Raw genomic sequence first — 26353 nt, forward strand, 5'->3', positions numbered from 1 at the left:
GGCAAACTGTAGCTACTGAAACCTGGCACCAGACTGGAAAGCTGTAACCAGCACGGCTGGCAGCAAGCTCGGCGAAACCTCGGCGGCTGCCTGAGGTTACACGGATAGTTTCGTTTATCTTTGTCAGACAAACATAGAAATGTTTATTTCTATTCAAACGTGTGGAATTTCATATGTATAGCTGATGTGTTGTTCCCAGCCTTATAAAAAGAGGTTATTACACATTTAGCAAACGTGAGTTTCTGACAATTACGATTTACACGTAAATGAAGACTCTTCTGACAGCCATTCTAGCACAAATAAAGATTTATGGCAGTGTGTCTAGTACGTGGGTACAAGGGGTGAGGCTGATAATGGCCTAACAGCAGTCAACTTGTGATCTTTATATCCATAGATGATCCCAAAGTGTCATTGGTATTACTACCCCACTAAATCTAAGATGGTAAAACTCATACTTTTCAAAAGTCTCATAAAGAAAAGACAAGATGAAATAATATGTTAAAAGTGCTTTATAATTACCATGTAAATGTAAATTTTTATATTTGAATACATTTCATAGTATGTGTTTTCTATCTCTATCTCCACATTACTGCCTCACATCTCTTGCCAGCTCTCTTGTTTTCACTGGATTACACCAAGGTCATCAAAGCTCATCACTGCCTGGCACACGCGTTTTAAGATACAGGTCTGGCCAACTCTGAGCCGGCACTTGGCCATTTTTGCACAGATGGGCTTATATAGAACCAGCCAGGTAATGATATAGTCACTGAGCACCAGGTGTTGGTGATGAAAAGACTGTCTGCAGCCAAAATATATTGACAGCATGGTCCAAATTGAGGTTACTTACATATATTTTGGTTTGGGAATGGCGTCTCAGTCAGCACTGTAAGCCTAACTAATTGCCGGCTTTCTGAAAAGAATCTCGATCTACATGATAGGGGTAAGGAAGGAGAGCCCACAGCAGCAACACAACAGTAGGTGCCTGAGGTAACTCTGTGTGTTCTGGGTAGACTGACTGACCCAGCTGATCTGCAGAGTGGAATGCTAACACCCATCAGCCTTCTGCTATGGTGCCTTGAGGGGTACCCACTAGCTGGCTGATGTTGAATTAGGTGATTGGGCGAAAGAAACTATTACTCATCTTATTGGGTCCCCAAGCAGCAGGAAGGCACAGGGATGCTGCACAGAATCCACAAGCGGTCATTTATAGCTGGTTAGGCTGCATGGCTTAAAGCCCTTAGCAGTCCAGAATAGTTAGCAACAGAACTGCAGGTGCCTGTTTGTCATACTTCCTGTTCTAAGTGGAAGGTTGTATGTATGCCCCTGAGTAAAAAAATTAATGTTTTCCTAGGCTTCCACTGCAGTATAGAAATACATTGTTTTGCAGAAGTCACTATAATTAATGAGTATATAGATCTATGTATGGAAGGAAATGACTTCATCTAATTTAATGCTGCAGCAGAGAATCTATGAAGTAGAACTCTGCGTTCTGCGTGCTGGTCACCTAGATCCATTTGCCAGGTGTTTCATCGTATGCATTTGGTGTCGTCCATGAACTTAAATTGAAGCCTGCTCTTCTGTACGTACAGAAGTAGACCACGTTGTCAAGATTTATGGGTCATTTCAGTTGTGAGCTACCTGCTGACCTGAGTACAAACAATGTCAGGGACACACTTCGTGGTTGGGTTGTTTTCAGTGTGACTTCCTTTTGAAGCATGATGATTTAGGTGCTTTATCCATGTTCATTATAAACAACTTTTTTTCCCAGCAAATTTTATAACCTAGCCATAAACATCTCCTCTAGGCTAATGCTTGACACACGAGCTCCCAGGCAAAAGACATTCCGGGGGAGGTCGTTTTATATACTTACAATTTCCCCTTCAAACATACTACCTAATGCTGAATAAGATTGTTAACTATGCAAACATAGAAGTACTGAAATAGTAATATATATTAATGTAACTTTCTTACACTAAGAATCTGCTATCCTTTATGTAATTAACTGAATATGACTTACATCAAGTACTTATAAATTTGATTTTTAAGAGGAACTATAAATCAGAGAAAAGTAATTAAGGAGAAATAAAATTCAGTAAGTTTGGAGCACCATTAGAATTTACAATATTATTTTTGATCAGTCGACCACATTTTGGCTTATCAGCCCAAAAGATAATAATAAATGCAGTCTAAAGGAAAGGACTGGTGGCTTGATAAAGCACAAAAGAACCTTTTGTTTGAGTCATATACTAAAGGTCAGGTAACCAGACTGCAGGTTAGTGTTTCCCATACACTCTGGGAGCTGGGCAGGAGACCTCTGGTTCCAAAGGGAAGAGTGCAAAGTGTTTCTTTGTGTTCTTTAACTAGACAATGTCTGCACTATTTCTAACCTGACTACATCACTTGCTTACTTAAAATCATTCATGGCTGCCCGTACCCTTCAGGATGAAGCCGTCTATCCCCTGAGGAGTGCAGCATCCTATTTGGTCTGCCTCTGGCTCCCAAGCTAGTGTGGTCTTCTGCCTTGTTCCCCCTGAGTTTCTACCCTTCAACAGCCTCCAAAATGCATCCTCTAGTCTAGTGCCTTTGCTCTGTTGCTGCTAAAGATCACTTGTCTATTTCAAGTACATTATTTTCTAAGAGTGTGTGTCCTTTGTAACAATTCAAACAAGAGATACATAAAGAAAATAAAGTTTTTCTCCCAGTTTCATTCCTCCAAGATGATTAATGTGAACTCATTTTTGTGTGTTCGTCTATATATTTTTCTGTGCTAATTAAAAAACATATTTTTGTATAGGTGTTTGAATTCTTTTTCTTGCAGTGGCAATAATACTATTTATTTCACCATAACTTTTTTCACCTAATAGCAGTTGCTGTAAGGCTTTTAAGATCAATACATGTACATACAGCCAGCATTCATTTTAATGGCTTCGTAATATTCCATAATATAAACATTGAGCAAATCTGCTCTTGATGGTTTTTTTTTTTTTTTTGTCCTACATACTATGCTGAAGTAAAATCCCCAAAAATAAATTAATATGCACTGGTGCTGTTATCTTTGTGACTCAGAATACCTGGTTAAAACAATACATGCACTTAAAATTTTCATCCAAACTGCTGTGACAATTTTCGAAAGAAGTTGAGGCATTTCTCACCCTCTAACACAGTGTTCACATTTAACACACACTCACTAGCACTGGATTCTTCCCATTTGATAAAGTCATGTGTGAAAATGGCATGTCTTTTTTGCTCTTTTTTCATTGAAGTGTAGTCAGTCACAATGTGTCAATTTCTGAGGTACAGCATAATGTTTTAGTCATGCATATACATACATATATTCATTTTCATCTGTTTTTTCATTATAGGTTACTACAAGATAGTGTATGCTATATGTATGCTATGCTATACAAGAAAAATTTGTTTTTTATGTATTTTATATATAGTAGTTAATATTTTCAAATCTCGAACTCCCAATTTATCCCTTCTCACTGCCTTCCCCCACCAGTAACCATGTTTATTTACTGTTTCTGTGAGTCTGTTTCTGTTTTGTAGATAAGTACATTAGTGTCTTTTTTTTTTCTTTTTTTTTAGATTCCACATATGAGTAATATCATGTTATTTTTCTTTTTCTTTCTGGCTTACTTCACTTAGAATGACAATCTCCGGATCCATCCAAGTTGCTGCAAATGGCATTATTTTATTATTTTTATGGCTAAGTAGTATACCATTGTATAAATATACTACAACTTCTTTATCCAGTCATCTGTTGATGGACATTTAAGATGTTTCCATGTCTTGGCTCCTGTAAATAGTGATGCTATGAACATGGGGGTGCATCTGTCTTTTCAAATTTGAGTTCCCTCTAGATATATGGCCAGGAGTGGGATTGCTGGATCATATGGTAAGTCTATTTTTAGTTTTTTGAGGAATCTCCAAACGCACCAAACTACATTCCCACCAGCTGTGTAGAAGAGTTCCCTTTTCTCCACATCCTCTCCAGCATTTATTGTTTGTGGTCTTTTAGATGATGGCCATTCTGACTGGTGTGAGGTGATACCTCATTGTAGTTTTGATTTTCATTTCTCTGATAATTAACAATATTCAGCATGTTTTCATGTGCCTATTGGCTATCTGTATCTCTTCATTGGAGAATTGCTTGTTTAGGTCTTCTGCCCATTTTTGGATTGGGTTGTTTGTTTTTTTGTTATTAAGTTGTATGAGCTGTTTACATATTCTGGAAATTAAACCTTTGTCAGTTGCATCATTGGCAAATATTTTCTCCCATTCTGTAGGTTGTCATTTTGTTTTGTTTATGGTTTCCTTTGTTGTGCAAAAGCTTATAAGTTGAATTAGGTCCCATTTGTTTATTTTTGCTCTTATTTCTGTTGCCTGGGTAGACTGCCCTAGGAGAACATTGCTAAGATTTATGTCAGAGAATGTTTTGCCTATGTTTTCTTCTACTAGGTTTATGGTGTCATGTTTAAGTCTTTAAGCCATTTTGAGTTTATTTTTGTGTACAGTGTGAGGGAGTGTTCTAATTTCATTGATTTATATGCTGCTGTTCAGTTTTCCCAACTCCACTTGCTAAAGAGACTGTCTTTTCTCCACTGTGTAATCTTGCCTCCTTTGTCAAAGGAATTAATTGACCCTAAATCCGTAGGTTTATTTCTGGGCTCTTGCTCTCAGTTAGCAGTTTCCTGACCACCAGTCAAGGTAAGCATCTTTCACGTTATAGCCTTTTTGTGTTTTCTCTTTCTAGATTCTCCATCTCATACACTTTGGTATTAAATTGGGTTGTTTGCTGTTTTCTAAAGTAATTGGCAGAAACGTTTTTAAGAGCAGGTATATTAACCCTTTGTCCATGATATGTTGTATAAAATTTTTGTCCTTTTACATTGCATAAATTTTTGAAATGAAGAGCATTTCCCTTTGTATAGGAGAGAATCAATTTATATTTTCCCAAAGAAGCTCTCTTCACCACTCCCATTGCAAGTTATATGAATCTTCACCCATTTTCCCATTTAATATTTCATTAAACTTTTTATTGTCTGTTTTCATATTTAGATATTTAATCCATTAGGAATTCTTTTCTTTAGTGATGGGTGACCATTTATTCACTCCAACTATTAGGTGTTCATTTGTACCCACATTTATCAAATAACCCATCTCTGTCCCACTGAATGGAAATGCCAACTTTGTCATATAAGCTGCATATATATTTACAGATATTTCTAGGTTCTCTATTTTGTTACACTGGCTAATTTATGTATTTGTATGCAAATGCTATATTTCTTTGACTTATATTATAATAGCTTAATAAACCTGCACGTGGATATTTATAGCAGCTTTCTGCAAAACTGCCAAAACTTGGAAGGAACCAAGATGTCCTTCAGCAGGTGAATAGATAAATAAATGGTGGTTCATCTCAGGCAGTGGACTGTTATTTAGGGCTAAAAAGAAATGAGCTGTCGAGCCATGAAGAGACCTGGAAGAAACTTGCATACATGTTACTAAGAGAAGGAAGCCAATCTGAGAAGTGTACACTCTGTATGATTCCAACTATATGACATTCTGGAAAAGACAAAACTATGGAGACTTAAAAAATCAGTGGCTCTCAGGGCTTTGGGGATGGAGGAGGGATCAATTGTCAGAGCAGAGAGGATTTTTAGGATAGTGAAAATCTGTGCAATATTGTGATGATGGATACATGTCATTACACACTTACCCAAACCCATAGAATGTACAGCACCAGGAATGAACCATAATGTGAATGTGGACTTTGGGTGGTTTGTTGTTTCAAGGAGGCTCATCAGTGTGACAAATGTTCCACTCTTGTGGGGACGTTGGTAACAGCAGGGCTGTGCATGGGGTGGGTAGGAGTGTAGGAGAAATCTCTGTACTTTCCTTTCAATTTTGCTGTGAACCTAAAACTCTTAGAAAAAAAAATCGTCTTAATAAAAAAAATCACTGTGTAACCTTTATTTCCTAGTTCTATTCATCTTAGTTTTCCTGGATGTGTATAGTTCATAGGTAAATTTACAAAGTGTACTTTATTTTTTCCTTTTCTAATGAGGAAATAAAATAAATATAGAGAATGCAAGCAACTATTAAAGTATATAAAGCACTTTCCTCTGCCCAGTTTTCTCTTAGGTGGAGTGTTTATGGCTGTTTGTGCTGCCTGCAATAAACAAACCAGGAATAAAAACAAGCTTTAAATTCTACTTGCCCAAGAAACAAGGGCTTTTGAGGGGAAAAAAGTTTAGATTCCAAGTCTAAACTCATTTAAAATTCTTTAAAGCTAGGATTTTTTTTTTATTGTTCAATATTTCTCTCTCCTTGTAGCCAAAGCCAAGTTATAGTATCACTTTGTGAATTACTGCTCCCAAAAAATATGTTTCTCTTGCCCTTTCCATGTCCAGACTGGACACTTTGAAGTTGCCGTAGCTGCATTTCTCAGCCTCCAGCTTCAAGCGAAAAGTGACAGCACTGTTCTGCCACCCCTGGACCCGGGGACTGGGGGTGGTTTCCTAATGAGCAGCACAGTGGTTTATTCAGCAGCAGGAGCCGCAGCAGCAGCAAAGCTCGGAGGAAGGTGCGGGGCAGCCAAAGACGGAGGAGGGGCACTTAATCCCAGGAACACGAAGGGCAGTGATGCAGAATCTCCCACCCACCTCTCCCCCGGAGCATGTCTCTGGCCCCCTGAGGGTTCTTGCGCTCTTCCCTGTCTTACTCTTCAGATGCTCTGGAAGAGCTCATCCTTTAAGCCACTCTGACACCTGCTGTGTACCAGGCCCTGTGCCAGGTGTTGGCGTGAGAGGCCCTCAATTCGTTTGCCTGGTGGTGGGTCCACTAGACAAGCAGGTGACCTCAGTACCACAGAGCAAGGGCTTCAGAGATGCTAAGCACAGAGCAGGCTAGAAACCGAGTAGGTGACATGGAAATATCTCTCACCCAGCCCCGAGCAGTCAGGAAGGCTTCGAGGGCTGGTGACACGTAAGCTGAGGCACGAAGGACACTCGGGGGGTTGAAAGGCAGAAGAATGAGATGCGAAGGTGGGAGAAGGAAGACAGTCCAGGTAGCGGGAAGTCATGTGCGAGCGACCCAAAGCAAGAGGGCAGCCTTCTGGGGACAGGAAAACGTCTTCCTGGGAAGGGGACTGGGCCATGGGGAGGGACTGATGGTGAGCCAGGTGAGTGTTGGCAAGACTTCAGATACCTTGCTCAGTGCCCCTGTGCTTAATCTGGAGGATTAGGAACCAGGAAAATATGATCAAATTGTTCTTTTACTTTATTTACCATTGTTGATTGAAGTAAGTGTTTTGCACATTTAGAAGTAAGCATGAAATAACTGCCAACTTGTAGAGATTGCCTAGAAAATTCTGGGAACACAATCATGAAGGGATCATGAGTCACTGTAAATTTTCAAAATTATGACCCGTCTCCTCAGTTTCTTGCAGATTATTACCAGCTAACAGATATTTGTTTTTGTACCCTTTCCTGGAGGTCAACTCATGTAATCGGAATGACAAAAAGAAACATTCTGGTAACAACAAAATATTTTAACATCTCATTTTGTTTATCTGAGAACAGAAGCTGGAAGGCTTTGCTGAAACATGAAACTAGCAAGTGCTGTGATGACATTATGTTCCTTCAAGCTGACACATTAGGAGAGCTGATGGGACCTTTGGCTTCTAGAGGAAATAAAGCACAGTTAGAATAGTGAATATTGTCTTTTGTTGCCTGGCTAGGCTACAAAATTGAAAGAAAAGATGTGCTCAACTTGTACACGGAGCAGACGATAGCACATAAATAGCTGGAAAGAAGCGACATCTGCAGACATTATTGGGATGGTGACGGAAGTCCAGGGAAAGTGAGGACCACAGTGCAGCAACTAATTAGTCAACTGAATGTCAGACCTTGGGAAAGAGGCGTAACTGCTGTTGTGGATGTAAATCATTAGCCAGATTCTCTCGGAATCACTAGTGATTCCTCGGAGTAAGTTAGGTGTCAGGGAAAGCTGTGTTCTCTGGCCACAAGGGTGCTCTCGGCTCACAGCACCCTACGGAATAAACACAAGTTTGACAGCTGTGCCTGAGTTCCAGAAAGACTGGCGTCGAGGGCCTTTAATGAATGTGGACAGCAAGATGATTATGCCCAAGCTGAGAGGTAGGAATGACCGTAGTCAAAGCATTGGCTCTCAGAAGTCTCCCCTGATGATTATCTAGGGCACAACCACTGGGATGAGGGCTTTCTCCAAGATAATTAAGGGAAGAGGAAAATCCTGGCCTTCCAGTCTGAAAGCTCGTGTGGGAGTTCGTCTTGGAAGTTTCTGTGCACTGCTAAGGTAAACAATCAGACGGCTGTTCAACAAACGCCTGTTTTGAAATGGTGAGCTTTCAAAATTGGTGAGAAAGAAATAGGCATGCTTCCTGTTCTTTGCTGTCACACCTATTTTTTGGTTGAAGATTGACAGTGAAGAGTCACATCAGCGGCGCATTTCAGGCTACAAGAGCACTCGCAGATTGATGGGAGGGGACCAGAATTCGTGTGCAAAGAATCACAGGTTTTTTCCATTATTAATTTTTCCATGATTCCTCTGCCCAAGCACTGAGACTGAACACCACCTCCCCACCCCACGCACAAGCTCTAACCTTTGCCCCTGTGCTCATTTCTCTACCATCTCCACCTGCCGGACTCCTACCTTTTAAAACCCGCTTGAAACATCCCTTCCAAGCTGAGCCCTCTCATTCTCCCATGAGCTGCTCATTGTTCTGTCGCCCGACCTAGCTGAGTGCTCAGGCTTCTGGAAGGTATTTAGCATGTGTTTATTTCATGCAAATATTTGTTGAAGTGTCTCTTTCTCCTTCAGGCTTATGGGCTCTTGCAGGGATTTTGTTTACCTCTGTATCCCCAGCCCCTGGGTGATGGCTGAGCAAGGAGAAAATACCACACTTGTCTCTTAATGAGTAAACATGGTGCGGGGGAGGGGGGGGAGAACTATCCCTGGGAGCATGGTTAGTACTTGAGGTGGCTGTAAATCAACTAGTGACCTGGGGAAACAGGCAGAGCTGGACCCAAGGCGGAAATGCTGTCCTGGGCTCTGTCTCTCCATCTCTTGTCCCTGTTCCCTTCTGAGCACTGGCTTCATTCTCAGACAGGTTCTGTCGCTGTGGCTGCAGGTAGGGGGATGCTGTGTACTGGCTGAGAAGCCAGAGATGCCAGTTCATCCTGGGCTGAGGAGGAGGAAGGGAGGGAGAGCGATCCGAGCGGGTCTGAGCAACGCTGGGCTGGGAGTGGGGACTGTATCTGTCCTGCCTGAACAAAGCCGTTTACACAAACTTATGCACTTCATAACCATCAGTAATGACCCCAAACCTTTCAGGTGACTCTTCAGGAAACATTTGAAATGTCTTCTTCAACAACTCCCTCTTTTATTCTTTAAATAATAAACAGTAAATTATGACTGAGTAGTATGACAAATGAATAAAACCTGGTCAAGGAAAATTGAAGCACTTACCATCCAGGTGTAGGGGGAAGATGATCATCATCGTATTTGTGGCTTTTGTTTTGAAGTTAGACTTCTTGAAGGTATGTGGCATTAAAATGGTTTAAATTGTTTATATCTGGCACTAAAGGGAAATGCAAGTACACATGGATTTATTTATGCACATATTTCAAGTAGACTAAAACTGTTCCTGGGACTGAACTAAAGGTACCACCGTAGTGATTCACATAAAAGCCTGTGTAGAACATCACAGATCCTCTTGCTGAATTGGTAGGAATTAAGACAGTTTTATATTGCTGAATCATAGTCTCTTATCTGCTACCCTGGGGGCCAGAAGTGTTTTAAATTTAGAATTTATTCGATTTTAGAAAGATTATGCAATTCATATGTTTTAACTCTGAAATATCTCCAGGAATGTCTACACCTGTCATTTCTTAAAATAGCAATTTTGCAGTGAAAAGCATGAATAGTCGCACTAGGTTGCATAAATATAGATTAGAAATAAGGTCATGCCAGTCCATGTCAGGTTTTGCCATAAATAAATTTTAATGCCAGATTTAGAAAAAACAATTAAAGCTTCGTGTTTTCAGAACCCTTTGGCTTTTAGAATTTCATTTTTATTTTTATTTCTGCATTATACATTGGACCAGGTAATAGGCCTGTTTTTATCTTGGGTAATAAGGTAAAATTCAAAAAATACCCTTGGAATGTAGCAGTAGCTGCATTGCTGTGAACATGGCCACGCCGTTGGACCTGGGTGGTGGCGAGGGAGGAAAGCCGCGCACTTGCTGGGCTCACACCTAAGGCTTCCTCCTGCTTAGGACGGCGTGGCTTGGCAGGCCGCGTGCATGGCCGTGTGCGTGCACGTGTTTGTGTACATGCACACCATCTATTTCTCTGTTGTTAACCAAACACTGGCCTTGGAGGAGGCGGAACATCTTCCTTAAGGCTTTGGCAGTGGGGTGGTGTTTACAGGCAACAACTGACTTTTCTCAGCTAAGGTCTCACATGGTTTTGCTTTTTGTGGGAGTCTATTGATTTTCCTTCTCCTGGTAAACTTTGCACATCATCTAGAGGCTTTATTAACACCATATTAAGAGAAAACAAACTTGTCATCGAGCGTGATAACAGACTCAGTAACTTTCGAGATTTCATTTTTTTATTTACTTAATTAGGTGTAACCTAACTTTACAGCTGGCATTGTTGAATCAGCAAATTCTACAAGGATCGCACAACCTAACACATCACACAGTTACTTTATATCCGAGCTTCTGTCATTACTTCCTGGACCACATACCACACAGGGAGGGTGGCAGAGCAAAGACTAGGGCCCAAGATAAAGGCGCCGACGGGCGGGTCGTGGCGCCGCTCATTTACAGGCTTTTCTTATGCAGCAGGCAGAGAGACTGGTAATTGGGCTGAATTTGTCATGTTTTAGCGAGAAAATTGAAACTGTAGTATTAACATTAATAATGAGACTCCAGAATGGATAATGAGACTTAAATCTGGCAGTTGCTTCTTACAAAAAAAGTCTGCAAACAACCAACTGAGGGGCCGTGCAGGCTGCAGCGTCTGCGGGCATGTCTGCTTGCTGTTGGCTGCGGACAGAATGTCTAGGCCCCGGACAGGCTTTTGGATGGATTCGAAGTGACAGCTTGTCTGTCGTAGCGTGGTGACTGTGGGGACCTCTGTGATATGGGTGTGAAATGCTTATTGCTAGTTTTCTCATAAGTAACAGCGATGCCCCTGTGTCCTCAGCCTTCTTTAAATTTGGGCGGGTAATCTTTTGACAGGTTTATTTGAATTTAAACTTGCTAAACAGACAATGGAAATATTTATGTGTCTTTATTTAATACATTTTGCAGAACCATATCTGAACGTGACTCTTTTTGCTTTTCTGGAGACGAATTAGAATGCGCCACCACTAACAAAGAGGGCAAGTTGAAGAATTCGGACTTGGCGGCCTGGCTCTGCCTACTGCTGGTGGCCTCCCGGGGCCACCTGGCCCTCCCCTGTCTGCTGGGGAAGCAGGTTGGGCCTAGGCAAACCCCAGCCCCCAGACTCCCTCTTCCTGCTTCAGGCGGCTTTGCCCAAGTGCAGCCTGATGGGAGGTGGGAGGGCGGAAAGAGGGCAGAGCCAGGAGGTTTCTCCCTTTCTTTCTCCTCGGAGGCGCCTCTGGCAGGGGCTGCATCTCATTTATCCTCCCCGCTCTCACCAGGCAGCGCAGCTGCGGTACCTTCTTCCTCTGAGGTCGGAGCCCCGGAAGCTGCTAATGTCAGGGTGTTTCCTGCCCCAGGTTAGTTCTGAGTTTCGCCGCCTTTGCAGCTAGACCTCAGCCTTCAGTTCTCCCAGCTGAACTACCTGGTGTGGACTCAGCCCCTAACTTGGCCCTGGGCCCTGCAAATGACTTGTTCTGTGCAGACTGTCGACCCATTGCAGCCTCCAGTGAAAATCTTGTCCCTTTTACTTTATCAAACTTTCAGGAGTTGGAGACCAACACAGGCTTCCACTCCTTTTGCAAAGATAGGCACAATTTTTTATTTGGAAAACACTGCATTGTTAAGCAACGGCTATAAAAAAGTGTTAACTTTAGGAAGTTTGAGGAAAGCTGATAGTAGGTTCATGAGGGCAGGAACAGTCAGGTCTCACTGCTGTTTTGCAGGTTTGTGGAACTAGACTGTGTCTGAGACAAGCAGGGCCTGCCAGACGGGAGTTGTAAGCTGCAGAAATTTGAAACATATCAATTTGTTTTTGAAGTTGACTAATTAGCTACTGATTCGATAAGCTTTTTTTAATCAAGTTTTTGATATTAATCTAATTCAGATTTTGCCAGTTTATTTTTCATCTTGTCTGTGAGAGACACTGGTAGCGCCTTGAGTCTGGTGGCAGAGTGGCGTGAGGAAAAGGAGGTGGCTTTCAACAGTTGAACCGAAATGTTCACAGGCCCCTCCCTTGCTATACCATTGTTTCTACAGGTCTGATTTAGCTAGAGGGCCAGGCCTCTATGGTCTGAAAGGAAAGGACGGGTGGGTTATGATAAAAGAATGGAAGGACAGAATCATAGCCTTGTCCACAGAAATGGCAAAAATGTATGTTTCTAAGAACTTAAAGAATGTAACTCTGTTGGAGTTTGGATCTTCTGTTTAGTACTAATAAGGTGCTTTTCACCTTATTTAACAAGGATTTAAAAGCATTTAACAAAGTCACACTGTAAAGGCAAGAACGTTTTTTAAGGTCTTACTCTGGGATTATTTTTTTCATTTTTAAAAAATAGTTTACACTATTATTTGGAAAAAAAAAAACTGGCCAACTATTGTCATAGATTTTAGTTGCATAGTTAATTAAGTCTTCCCAGAATTGAGTGCATGGGTACAAATGAAATGAGCCCGCCAGTGGGATGGATAGCTCCTGGTTAGGTGGAAGAATTTGTTTAATTTAATGGGACTTGATTTGTTTTGGGTCTTTTTCTTTTCTTTTTTTTTTTTTTTTTTTTTTTTTTTTTTTTTTTTTGGTAGCTGATTTACCTGTAAGCTGGCATTTGTGAAAGATAGGTGGGTCCCTTTGAAATCTTTATTTCTCCACAGTTAAGGATCCTGTATTACCTTCACTGGAATTGACAGGTGTCCCCCAATCAACAAGAACGTGTCCCGGCTGCAGCCACAGGGGACTGTATCTCTGGTGACATAGAAGCAACTTTGCTGGTCAAGCCTGGCACCCACTGGAAAAGCGTAATGCCACCTCGAGCAGCCAGGCCCTGGGGCATAACCGCTGTCACCTAGCCCAGGCTGAGGTGTCTCCTGGGCCCCTTGTGGGAATCAGATGGTGTCATGCCGTGACGACCAGCTCTCACGGTGGTGTCGGCTTCCTGCCCACACTCCTGAGTTCTAGCTGGAAGATTTTTCTGGCTTTGGCAGCCTTGATTTTTCAATCTGAACAGCAAAGAGGGGAAAAAAAAAAAAACACGGAAAAGCGGAATTCGTAGACAATTACTCCAAAAGAATCATGCAGCTGTGAGATTACAACTCTATGTAAGCAGGCTGAAAAACCCACGATAGACTTTTTTTAAAAAGTTCTTCTTAATTCTGTTCGGTTTTGCTTTATTGTTTGTACGTTTTGAATGCAGCCTACAAATCTCAGAAAGACTTGGAAAATGCTAACCCGTTGATTGTATAGGACATGAGACGACCAGGCAGCCCTGCTGATCAGCCTGCAGGAAAAGGTGCTGTTGCTAATGGGAGATACTTTTCCAGGTTCTCTCCGGTTTCTGCACATCTTATGAGAGAGGCACTAACCACCCTTTTTTCCTGGACAATCTTTTCAAGGAAATTGTTTCGTGAACAACCTGGAAAATAATGATAGTGGCTCTCTCTAGGGTAAAAGTGGACCAGCTTATTATCCAGTCTCATAAAGACAGTGTCTCCCTTTAGGACAAAGGGAATGTCCTTATAAAAGACGTGGGTTCCCTAAGCTCAGGGTCCTCAGCTGTGATGCAGAAGCCCTGTATGTGAAGCATCTAACTTGGCTGGGCCACTGCATCCCCTGGGAGCTGAGGTGCAGAGGAACAGGCGTAATCACGATGCCCGTAGTTCATTCTGCCTGGGCTCTGAGCCAGGCAGTTTTTGCTTCTGACCCAGAAGCCTGTGTCTCCTGCCAGCATCCATGAGATGGTGGCAGTCTAACCTGTTAGCTTGCAAGTGGGGTGAAGTCTTGGACCCTCCACCATCTTTGCTACTCTGGCTGTAGAACAACCTCCTTTCATAAAAACCGGCGGAGAAGACGCTGAATTCACTGGTGACGCTTGCATATTTCATATGTAGAGTTGCTAATTTGTATTTTAATTCTGTCACACCATATGAATTACTGGAATTTTTCAAATATTTGTAACTCACGATACCATTGCTTGTTAAAAAAAAAATCCACCTCCAATAAAAGGGATTTTGGATTTTATCTGGCTGAGTTTTATCTAGTGTTAGAGCAGTTTGTGATTTGTTAGCTGAATGTCTACCAGTAGCTTCCTGCAAGCTAAGAAAAAATATAAATACTATCTATCTATTTATCTGTATATGAAATACCTTCTCAATAGTCCAGCCAACTCAGCTGTTTTGGAGGAATTACTTTTCGTTATGAGTGAGGATTTTTTTTTTCATGTCTGCAAAAAGCAGTCACAGCCAGCTCAGTGTATTTTGAAAGGGTCGGTCATGCCCTTCAGACTTCTTGTTTGGGTGGTCAAGAATTGCCTTAACTCTTTTTCATAATATCCTTGAACTGACCTTTGAAGGATTTCTATCATTTCAAAAACTCAAGTGAAAAGAGTAAGATTCCATGTTAAAAGAGAAAACAAAAACAATCAGTACGATTTCCACGCTGCCTCGGGGGAGCCGTGCAGAACTCCGGAGACGCACCCGAAAGGGCCCCGTCAGATGCGCGGTGCGCCATCCTTTATCACAGGACCGTGGGCTCACCCTCCCCTGCGGGGCTGAGGCCTGCAGGCCGGGGGGCTGAATGCTGTCGCACTTGCCCCAGCTGGGATGGGTTCTGGCTAACTAGCTGCTACACCATCTGGAGATGGTAAGACACATGTAGCTAAGAGCAGCCTGGGTTCCAAACACCTGGCTTTGGGACATTTCTCTGTTTGAGACAAACTCCAGATTTTTGAAGAGGAGCACACTTTACCTGAGCTGCGGCATAATTTCCAGCTGTGGTATAAGCAAGGTCTGCTATAGCTGTTGTCTCCTGAGAGAATGAATGTGGTTTACTCCCTTTACCACTAATGTTGCTGCAACTCCATGGTTCTCAGGAGTGTGGTCCCAGAGCAGTAGGAACAGCATCACCTGGCAACTTGTTAGAAATGCAAATCCTTGGTCGCATGTCGGAACTACTGAATTAGAAGATCTGGGGTGGTCTCAGTGATGTCGGCTTTAACGAGCTCCCCCCACCAGGCGGTTCTGATGCACACTGGACTCTGAGACCCACAGGTGTGGCTCACTGTATCGCTGTGTCTCAGCTCAGAGGAGGGGGAGGTTAGCTTGGTAACAAGCAGGGAAAAGACAGATTAAGGGTGGTGATGTCAAATGTATAAAGACACACTGGTAGCATTTATTAAATACATCTGTTGATTGTTTTTTTAATTTGAGAAAATATAGCTAATGCTTGTCCTATGCCAGATACTATTAGGATACAAATGTGAATAAGACATTCCACAAATAGCTCATTGTCTACTGCAGGGGTGGGCAAGCTTCCTGTGGGCAAAATCCAGTTTGCCACATGTTTTTATAAATAAAGTTTTATTAGGATACAGCCACATCCATTCACATGCATATTGTCCATGGCTGCTTGTAGACAGTATGCAGAGCTGAGCAGTGCAGCAAGACATATGACCTGTGAAGCTGAAAACACAGTACAGGGTGCTTTCATAAATGTTTGTGGACACCAGGTCTAGTGTTTAAAGGGAAAGTACTTTCCATATCCAAGTGGTCATACACAAAGGGAGTTGAGGATGAAGTGTATAAGCCAGGGTTACATTTGTATGGAATTTTTGCAGTGGCAGAAAATTGAACTTCATGGGTATTATTGTCATGGAAGGTGCACCGATTGCTCAACAGGAAGCAGAGCACTCACCGGCCAAACACCTTGGTGTGTGAGAGGAGGAAGGGGTGTGTGAACAAATCCAGGAAAAGCAGAGGGAAAAAACAAGAAAAGTAAAAAAGATTCTGTTTGAGAAGGGAGAATATCATCCCTCAAAGGGATGTGACTTCTATGAAGAGCTGAGGTCAAGGAGCGCGGGGCAGGACAGGTCTGGGACGTGAGCTCAGAAGGGAGGCGGTGCGTCTAAGACATCCTGAGCTGCCTGGCATGGGGAGTGGGCACGGGTCTCCCGGGAGCCCTGGGATGCTGAGAGGGTGAAACGAGGGCTGGCTCTGAGCTCAGGGGAGAGCCACACTCTGCTCCTCTGCACGTCTGCGTCACTCACGTGCTTGTGACCGTTGGGATCCCTACATTTCTTGCTCTGCGCTGTAGTCTTGCTGCTAACTGCCCAGCTGTGTGGTGACCCCATAGAAAAAGTACTGAGTTCCTGTTTAAGACGCCTGAGTTACTTCCTGGCTTCCCCTCTGATTGTTTGACTTTGGGCAAGTCATTTCACTGCTCAGGGTCTGAAGGACCTCTTCGTCGTTTTCGAGATGCAATTTCAGGCTTCCTCCTGCACCCACACTGTTATTCTACCAGGCTCCCTTACAGTGAGAGGTGAGCAGGGGGTGCAGGGTATGCCCAGCTCCTGGCTGAAAGAGAGAAAGAAGGAAAGACTAGCAGATGCTTGGACCCTTCTGAGAAAGGTGCTGAGTACTTTGGCACAAAGACATTAATTCCCCTCAAAAGATGTGACGATTTATTTCTAACTCATTCCTCACGCTAGATCTCTCCTCCTCCTGAAGGGACTCTTTATTGTGGAAATGTGTAGAGGCGGGGAGACGGCCAGCTGGCTTCCGTGTATGTAATTGTATTTCTCATTCTTTCAGGAATTTTTCTTTAAATGTGGAGCACACCCGACCTCTGGCAAGGAAACATCAGTAGCTTTGAACCTGATCACAACAAACAGCCGCGGCATCACCTGCATAACATGTACGGACGTCAGGTAAGGGTCTGAAAACACAGTCGCGCTCCACGTCTTGCGTTCCCAACCGTGCCCTCCTGCAAGGACCTACCTTCCTCAGCGGTTTCTCTTTTCTTCTTTACTCTGATGCTGTCCACCCGATTGGGGTATATTTTAATGTGATGAAACTATTTAAATTGCCAAATCCTTAGTTTAGCCAGTAGTCAGGTAGGATCCTAGCTTATAAGTGAAACAATTTATATCTAAAAATTAGTGAAATCTTCTGTGTTATTAAAATATAAACAAATGTATTGATATCAGTGAGTTCTAAAGTAGATGAAAACACGGTGCTAAATAACATTAGGAATGCAGCAGCAATTTATGAACACCACTAATTCTTGGACTCGGTGGCCCTAACATCTTACTTTTAAAACGTCTTCTCCGTGCACGTCAGTTCTTCCACACACCTGTCGCTATTTGTGTTGGTGCTTGACAGATATTCATGTCCCCAAATAAAAACATGTAGCTAGTTTGGAACATGGTTATTTCTAATTTCAGTGAAAATGGTGACAGAAGTAAACTGCGCAGATGACCTGTTAGGGGGAAAAAGGCTAATGACTAGATTTGAACTGTGGTCTGGGAACCAAGGACGACAGAAAGCCCTGAGCCTGTTGACGCTGCAGAGTGGACGGCTGCGAGGAGAATTCCTTGCTGGGCGCTATTCATGTGAACAGAGTAAAAGGAATGAGCTTTATCACAGATGCTCGGAGGTTGGCTAGATGTGAAATTGCAATAGACAGGCCTTAGCCCTGACACCAGGAAGAACTTTTACTGAAATGCCAAAATGAATTAATGAATAAAGTCAAAGATTTTTTTTTTCTGTTCCAACCTTTTAAGCAAAGACAGCTATTTACCCTAATCATTTAAGCATTGTCTCTTTGGCCTTTGGGACTGTGCTTACATGGCTTTTTAAAGTTGATTTAAACTGTACAATTTCATGATCGGTGAATGTTAATACTTCCAACATAGTACTTCTATCCCTTAATAAATTTAAATTAAAATGCTAATAGAAGCCTAAAAACCTTAACAACTTTTGTTGAACAAACTTGTTCCCAAGAAGGAAGGAAAAATGAGATGTTTTACTTTTGCTGCACATTTAGCTCCTGCTGTGGGAGGGAGCCGCAGGGCACAGCCTGAGCTGCAGGTCTCAGCCGCCCTGGGCGCGGCGAATGGCCGCGTGAGGCCGGCCCTGCAGCATGCAAGAGGGACAGCTGACTCTTCTGCTTTTTCAGGGGAGGAACTGGAAAGTGCTAAAACCGAGGTCTTGACTGCTCTGAAAGCAATAGGCAGTTAAAAATCCCTTTTCAATTTTGCAAAGGAGAAATTCAAAACAACTTTTGTTAGTCAGAGTGCAGCCCACCAGCCAGTATTTTAGAACCTTCCATTAAAGCTGATAAAGATGGCATCAAAATATGTAGTGCAGATCACATTATCTTGCTATGAGCGTTGCCCTCTGTGTTTCCTGCTGCCAAGCTGTCACCTTTATATGAATAACTCACAACAGCTTTCGAAGGAAATGAGTCACCTCCCAGATACACAAGGAGATAATTCCTGGGAAAATAATATTGCCTCTTGCAATAAAAAAATTCCTGTTATTACTTTTGGGCGATTTTATAAATGGAAGCTACTATATTCAGTTAGATTTAAGTGTGTATGTATAATTAAACGCTTGATTGAATAAGGCCCCTTCTCATTTAAGGCAGCAAAGGAATGCCCTCTGTTAGGATAGTGAAAATGACTCTTCTTAAGTGGGCAGATTCACACAGAGGGATGTCATTAAAGCCTGCACGAGGCCACTCCAGTACTCTGCATCTGCGCTTTGCTGATGGTTGTGGGTTTTTTCCCAACTCATACTTCATTTTTTAATTTTAGAAATAATTTATTTAAAATGGTAGAAATTTTACCCTCATGGTTAATAAGATTTTGGTTTAATTCTTTCCAGTATCTTAAGTATGCCTAAATGTTTGCCATATATAATCACCTTGTATGTATAATTTTGTATGTGATTTTTTTACATTTAACATGGCATCATGATAAAATTTCTCTGTCATGAAATATTCCACAAAAACACATTTTTAGTTGGTACCTAAGATTCCACTATATGGGAACACTCTATTCAGTCATTTCCCTATTGCTCAGTAAGACCAAACTCCATATCCTTTTACAGAAATCACAGGCTCCATGCTTTGAATCTAAGAACACAGTCATAGGAATTGGAATAGTAGGGCAATGGTAAACACATTGAAAGTTCTTGATGCATATCGCCAAATTTGTTTCTGGAAAGGTTGCACCATTTTAGACTGTGAATGTCCATGTTTGAGAGGGCTCCCTCCTACATCTGCTCCAGTATTATGTTCATATTTTTAGTCTCTGAAGGGACATTATTTTTCTCATTAATATTTGGTTTCTAAATTGTTACGAGTAAGTTCAAGCACTTTTCACTTATTTGCATTTTCTGTTGTGGGAGAAGAGTATCGCAAACTTTCTCAGTGTGAAAGGTTTAGGAAGAATCTGAAAAACAGATCTGGCCTCTGCAATTACTTTCTCATTCATTATAAATAATATCAGTGTGTCCTTATTAATATAAAGTTTACCGACTTACGAATTTAAGTATATTCCTTTGATTTTGATTTAAAATATTGTATGTTCCTGGAAGTAAATCAAAAGTCATTATTAATTGCACATTTGAAAATAGTCTTATGGTATCTATACTTTATGTTTATTTTATTTATTTTCAGTTGTGTACTAACCATATGCCCTTTGTCAAATTAGACATAATTAACTACATATTAGATTGAAACCAGAGAATAGTGTTAATTTATCTGTAAATATTGTTTTCTGTATATTCCTTATCTTACTAATGCAAGGTAAGAAGTTTTAAAGTGTTATTTTTAGAGCAGTTTTAGGTTTACAATAGAACTGAAAAGAAGTTAAAGATATTTCACATATACCTCCTGTTTCCACACATACATAGCTTCCCCCATTATCAACATCCTCACCAAAATGGTGCATTTTTTACAAAGGATGACCTACACTGACATGTTGTAATCACCCAAAGTCCATAGTCTACCTTAGGATTCATTCTTGGTGCTGTACATTCTATGAGCTTAAACAAATATATAATGATATATCCACAATTATAATATCATGTAGAATATTTCATTGCCATAAAAATTCTCTGTGCTCTGCCCTTCTCCCCTGGCAGCCACTGAACTTTTTTATGGTCTCCATAGTTTTGCCTTTTCCAGAATGCCATGTAGTTGGAATCATATAGTATGTACGCTCCTCAGATTGGCTTCTTTCTCTTAATAATGTGCGTGTAAGTTTCATCCAGGTCTTTCCATGGCTTGATAGCTCATTTCTTTTTAGCACTGAATGGCAGTCTGTTGTCTGGATGAACCACAGTTTACTCACCCATTAACCTACTGAAGGATGTCTTGGTTGCTTCCAGGTTTTGGCAATTTTGAATAAAGCTACTATAAACATCCATGTGCAGGTTTTTGTGTGGGCATACATTTCAACTCCCTTGGGTAATTACCAAAGAACATGATTGCTGGATCATATGGTAAGGGTTTTGTAAGCAGCCACCAAACTATCTTTCAAAGTGGCGGTGCCATTTTCCTTTCCACCAGCAATGCATGGCAGTTGCTGATGCTCCCCACCTTCTCTAGCATTTGATGTTGTCAGTGTTCTGGATTTTGGCCTTTCTAATGACTGTGTAGTAATACCTCACTGTTGCCTTAAATTATGTTTCTGGAATGACATATGATGTGGAACATCTTTTTATATGCTTATTTGCCAGCTGTATGTCTTCCTTGGTGTGGTGTCTGGTAAGGTCTTTGGGCCATTTTTTTAAATTAGATTGTTTCCTTTTTGTTGAGTTTTAAGGGTTTCCTATATATTTTGGATAAGTCCTTTATCAGATGTGTTTTTTGCAAATATTTTCTCTCAGTCTGTGGCTTGCCTTCTCATAACCTTGACATCGTCTTTTGCAGAGCAAAAGTTTTGAATTTTAATGAAATGCAGCTTATCAATGATTTCTTTCATGTATCGTGGCTGTGGTGTTGTATCTAAAATGTTGTGTCATACCCAAGGTCATCGAGATTTTCTCCTATGTTATCTCCCAAGAGTTCTATTGTTTTGTGTTTTACATGTAGGTCTATGACTTTGAGTTAATTTTTGTGAAGGGTGTAAGGTCTGTGTCTAGGCCCATTTTTGCATGTAGATGTCCAGTTGTTCCAGTGTCATTTGTTGAAAAGGAGACCTTTGTTCTGTTGTATTGCTTTTGTTCTTTGTCAAAGATCAGTTGACTATATTTACAAGGTCTATTTCTGGGCTCACTGTTCTGTTCCACTGATACCCATGTCTGTTATTTCACCAATACTACACTGTCTTGATTGCTGTAGCTGAATCAATTGCTTGATTCATTGTAAGTCTTGAAGTCAGGGAATGTCAGTTCTCCAACTTTGTTTTTTCCTTCAGTATTGTGTTGGCTATTTTGGGTCTTTTTCTGCTCCATCTAAACTTTAAAACCAGTTTGTTGATATTCATAAAATAACTTGCTGGGATTTTAATTAGGATTGCATTGCACGTATGCATCAATTTGGGAAGAACCCACATCCTGTTAATATTGAGTCTTCCTATCCACAAACATAGAACACCCCATTTATTTAGTTCTTTGATTTTTTAATCATCAGAGTGTTATAGTTTTCCTCATATAGGTTTTATTTTATATATTGTTAGATTTATACTTCAGTATTTCAGTTTTCAGGTACTAATGTAATAGTATTGTGGTTTTGTTTCAAATTCCACATATTCATTGTTGGTGTATAGGAAAGCAATTGGCTTTTGCATATTAACCTTGTACCTTGCAAACTTGCAATAATTGCTTATTATTTCCAGCTTTTCTTGTTTTTAGATTTTCTGCTTGGATGATCATGTCATCTGTGAACAAAGACAGTTTTTTGTCTTCCTTCCCCATCTGTACACCTTTATTTTGTTTTCTTGCCTTATTGCTTTAGCTAGGACTTTCTGTATGATGTTAAAAAAGGAATAGTGAGAGAGTACACTCTTGTCTTGTACCTTATATTACTGGGAAAGTTCAAGTTTCTTACCATTAAGTATGGCATTAGTCATAGATATTTTGTTGATTGAATGCATCAATTTGAGGAAGTCCCCCTCCATTCCTAGTTTACTGACAATTTTTATCATGAATGGGTATTAGATTTTGTCAGATTTCTTTTCTGCATCTATTGATATTATAATGTGATTTTTCTTTTTCAGTCTGTTGATATAATGGATTACATTAATTCATTTTTCAATGTTGAATCAGCCTTACATACCTAGAATAAATCCCACTTGACCACTGTATATAATTATTTTTGTATATTTTTAGGTTTGATTTGCTATATTTTGTTGAGTATTTTTGCTTGTATCTCCATGAGAGATATTTGTCTGTAGGTTTCTTCTATTTGTCTGGTTTTGGTATTAATGTAACGTTGGCCTCCTAGAATGAGTTCAGAAGCATGTATCCTGCTTCTGTCCTGTGAAATAGATTTTAGAGGATTGATAACAAGGCAAGTACTTATTTTTGTGCTTACAAACGTATACCTTTGTGTAAAAAGAGATTGACATACATTTCATCTACTTCCTTAATAATAATTCTTACCAAGTGTATAATAACTTATATTCAAGGAGCTCCAGTGCCACTGAGCTAACTTTTTGACCTTAGCAAAATAACAATCTCTTAAGCCTCCAAGTTCCTTATGAAATCCAAGAATTGAAGTTGGTAATCTATAAGGCTCTGACTGGTTCTGAAAAACTTCTGAAGGTAGGAACAGTGCTTGTTCACAGCTTATAAATCAGTCCTATCATTTGAGAAAGCACTTGTTTGTGGTCCTGTCTGCTGCCAGATGCAGAAATAAAAAATGAAATTTTCAATGACACTGCTTTCCAAGTGACACATATGTGGTTGTAATATGTAGGAAAACATATAAAATAGATATGTTACTCATTTCCAGACTTTAGGCTGAAATTTAATTCAGATACATGGTTTGTATCTTTTGAGTTTACATTGTATATAAAGTATTTTCCTCTCTCTTAAAAAAGTGAACTATGTGAGGGCCAAAACATCCTGAGGTTTTTTGCGAACCAGCAGGCTCCCATCTGCCATCTGGCCTTGCAGTCCCCTCTACTTACCTGCAGTGGTGGGTTGATCTTCATTCACACAAGGTCATCAGTTGATAGTCTTAGATGTATGAGTAAAAAGTAGCAAATTGAACACAAAGCAAAAACTTGAGCCAAGAACAGACATGTCAGCACTTGAAGGTAGAATGGCTATAATGTTAAGTATTCCCAATAGAAATTAAATCGAAAGTTACATCACATTCCTAGATACCCCAACTGGAATAACAATATTCAGCCATATAAAAATGATGTGGGCGATGCCAGAGTGGCACTTGTATTCCTTCCCCCACTAGTATTATGTCTTGAGGCTTACCCCGCTATCAGGTGCCCCCGGGGGGAAAGCAGTATTTCTGCACTGTGATTTGTTTTTTAATTGAAGTACAGTCAGTTACAGTGTGTCCATTCCTGGTGTACAGTGCAATGTCCCAGTCATGCACATACATACATATATTTGCTTTCATATTCTCTTTCATTAACGGTTATTATAAGCTATTGAACATAGTTCACTGTGCTACACAGAAGAAACTTTCTAAAATCTATTTTTATATATGATGAGTAACATTTGTAAATCTCAAACTCCCAAATTTATCCCTCCCCACCCCCTTTCCCCAGTAACCATAAGATTGTTTACTTCTTACTTTACAAAATGATTCTTCCTAAAATTTAAAAATATAAAACTTGAAAACATACAAAATAGAAAAATCATTACCATAACATCATTTGGCAAAAGAAAAAAGGCACCACCCCTTCCTCTGCTTTGCTTCTTCCAAGGCTGCCCAGTGCATCTCTCTACGTCTTCTCACCTCTATTTATTATTCCCCAGTTTACAAAGCTGAAGACAAACTAAAAAATTACCATGTATACAGTCAAAATTTAGCCTTCCAGAAACATGTATTAAAATCCACCTCCCAGCAGGACATTCAGTCCAGCAGCAGTGCTCCCTTGCCATTTCCCTCAACTCTTCCAGTAAAGACTTAGGTTTTTGATGCCATTGTTGTTTGATGTAAATGCTTTTTATAATTTTCTTGCTTTCAAATTTGTCTTAATGATTCATTCAACCTATAGAAGCAATGCTGCCTTGGATTCCACACTTAAAAGATTTGCTTGGGCTTGGAGATGAGTAAAGATTTACCTAAAAGTCTGTTTGGACTTGTGCTTGGTGTCCCTGGGAGAGAAGGATTTAACCACCATTTGACAGTGCTTTGGTATGAATTCACTTAGTCATTTAACAAAGAGAGATGGAGAAATGGGAGTCTGAGGCATTTTCCCTTTGAAAGCATTTGTTACGTTTAAGCTTCACTTGTCAATTCACATTTTAATTTTGGTTATATTTGGCCTTTTTATGATTTAGAATTAGTATATATGTTCCTTTTCTGTCTAATTTTTGAGACGCTACTTAATGGCTATCTTCTATCGATTTAACTCTCTCCACGTCTTGACGTCAGATGGGAACTTACGATTTATATTGGGTCATCAGGTTGTGAAGAGCATTGTCAGAGACTACAGACATACTCACGTAGAATTTAACTGAAATCTTTAACATGGTCTTTTTAAGTAAGTGGCTTTATTTCTGTAATGGAAAAATCCTTGGAGTTTGTATGTGTGTGTCACAGCACCAGTGACCTTCTCTGAGTGCACAGATCTGTAAATTTCTCTTGTTAAACCCAAATAGTATGTATACTCCTAGGTAACGTAACGTGCCAGGAACAAAACGTACTTTCCTTTAAGTACTGGTGTATCTTCGAGTGTCCGTTTTACATAGCAGTTTAGAGAAAGATAAATCAGAATACCAAATTTATATTACAATTAACAGGAGCATGTTCTGTAGTGGAATGAAGTGTCTTACAACTTTTTAAGATGAAAGAGGAAACTTCAAAGGTATGTCTTCCAGCTTGAAGCAGGCTGCTTCACACTGCGCCCAGGCCCCGGGGGGGGGGGGGGGGATCGCTCTACCTAAGCTGTGAGTAATTCTTTCCTGAAAAAATTTGGCACACCTAAATCTGATCCAGTCTTGAGGGAAAGCTGCTATAAACCCTTCCAGAAAGGAGAATCCTTCATGTGGGTAAAAGCTTCCATAAAGGTCATTGCATGGCCTCCTTTGAAATTCAAAAGGGGTGCTTAATAACCTGTAACTCTACTTAAACTAATTGCAAATTATTTGAACAGCTATCTAACATATGAAGAAACTGAGGCTGACATTTTAAAAATGACATCTAGTCATAGCACAGGGAGCTGGTTGAACCAACCACACACCAAGTTCTGTGTCATCTACATCGTTTTTTTCTCTCATCACACCTTACCCCGGCATGGTCCCAGTTTTCTCTGGACAGTAAAAGGCAATCTATCTTGTGAGGTTGGAAGGTAGGTTTGCATGTGAAAAGGAAAATACCAGCAGTATAGTGAGATACAAAGAGTTCAAAACCCAGTAAGAGTTGAAGAAAACAACTATGTACATGTCTGTCTGCTCTGCTGAGCTGTAGGCTGCTTGAAGGACGAGGTCCAAGCCTGACTGACGTGCAAATGTGACTGATGCCACGAGGTCCTCCACAAGTCTCTGCATCAAAGAGATTTACAAAAATGTTTGCTGGTTTGAATTAAGGCAAATCTGTTTCATGCAGCGCGACAAACACAAAACAAGTTCTTTTTATATGGAACGCTCTCCTGTTAAAAAAAATCCCTTCTGAATCTAATGGAATTTTCCAAAACAATAAAATAAAATAAATTAACCTGAAATCAGTGGAGAGTTTCAAGGCACTAATAGGAATAAAGGAGAAAGTCAAATTTCAAAGTCCAACTCATAGGAGGTAGATTACTCAGCTATATTGTTTGGGGTCAGTGACTTATAAAAACAGAAGTATTTTATCAACATTGGTACTTTGAAATGTGAGTCGTGTCAGTTTTAATGTCAGTCAGTGACCTTCATTTCTCCTGCAGTGAACCCTGTAGATTTCAGATCCAAGCGGCTGCTTCAGCGGGGCTTCCTGGAGATGTTACAGCTGCTTGTGCATGAAATTCATA

At 40.6% G+C, this 26353-nt stretch overlaps 1 protein-coding gene across 3 annotated transcripts in view; it reads left to right on the forward strand.

Annotated features, from left to right (window-relative positions):
- PRKN (parkin RBR E3 ubiquitin protein ligase) overlaps positions 1–26353 on the forward strand; it is a 1163915-nt gene that overhangs the window by 604536 nt on the left and 533026 nt on the right. For all 3 annotated transcript variants that reach the window (XM_031456655.2, XM_031456658.2, XM_031456656.2), the window contains exon 6: positions 17016–17131. In XM_031456655.2, the coding sequence (XP_031312515.2) occupies positions 17016–17131 (116 nt within the window). The remainder of the gene's footprint in view (positions 1–17015; positions 17132–26353) is intronic.

The sequence above is a fragment of the Camelus dromedarius genome, chromosome 6 (assembly GCF_036321535.1).
Source record: "Camelus dromedarius isolate mCamDro1 chromosome 6, mCamDro1.pat, whole genome shotgun sequence".
NCBI lineage: Eukaryota > Metazoa > Chordata > Mammalia > Artiodactyla > Camelidae > Camelus > Camelus dromedarius.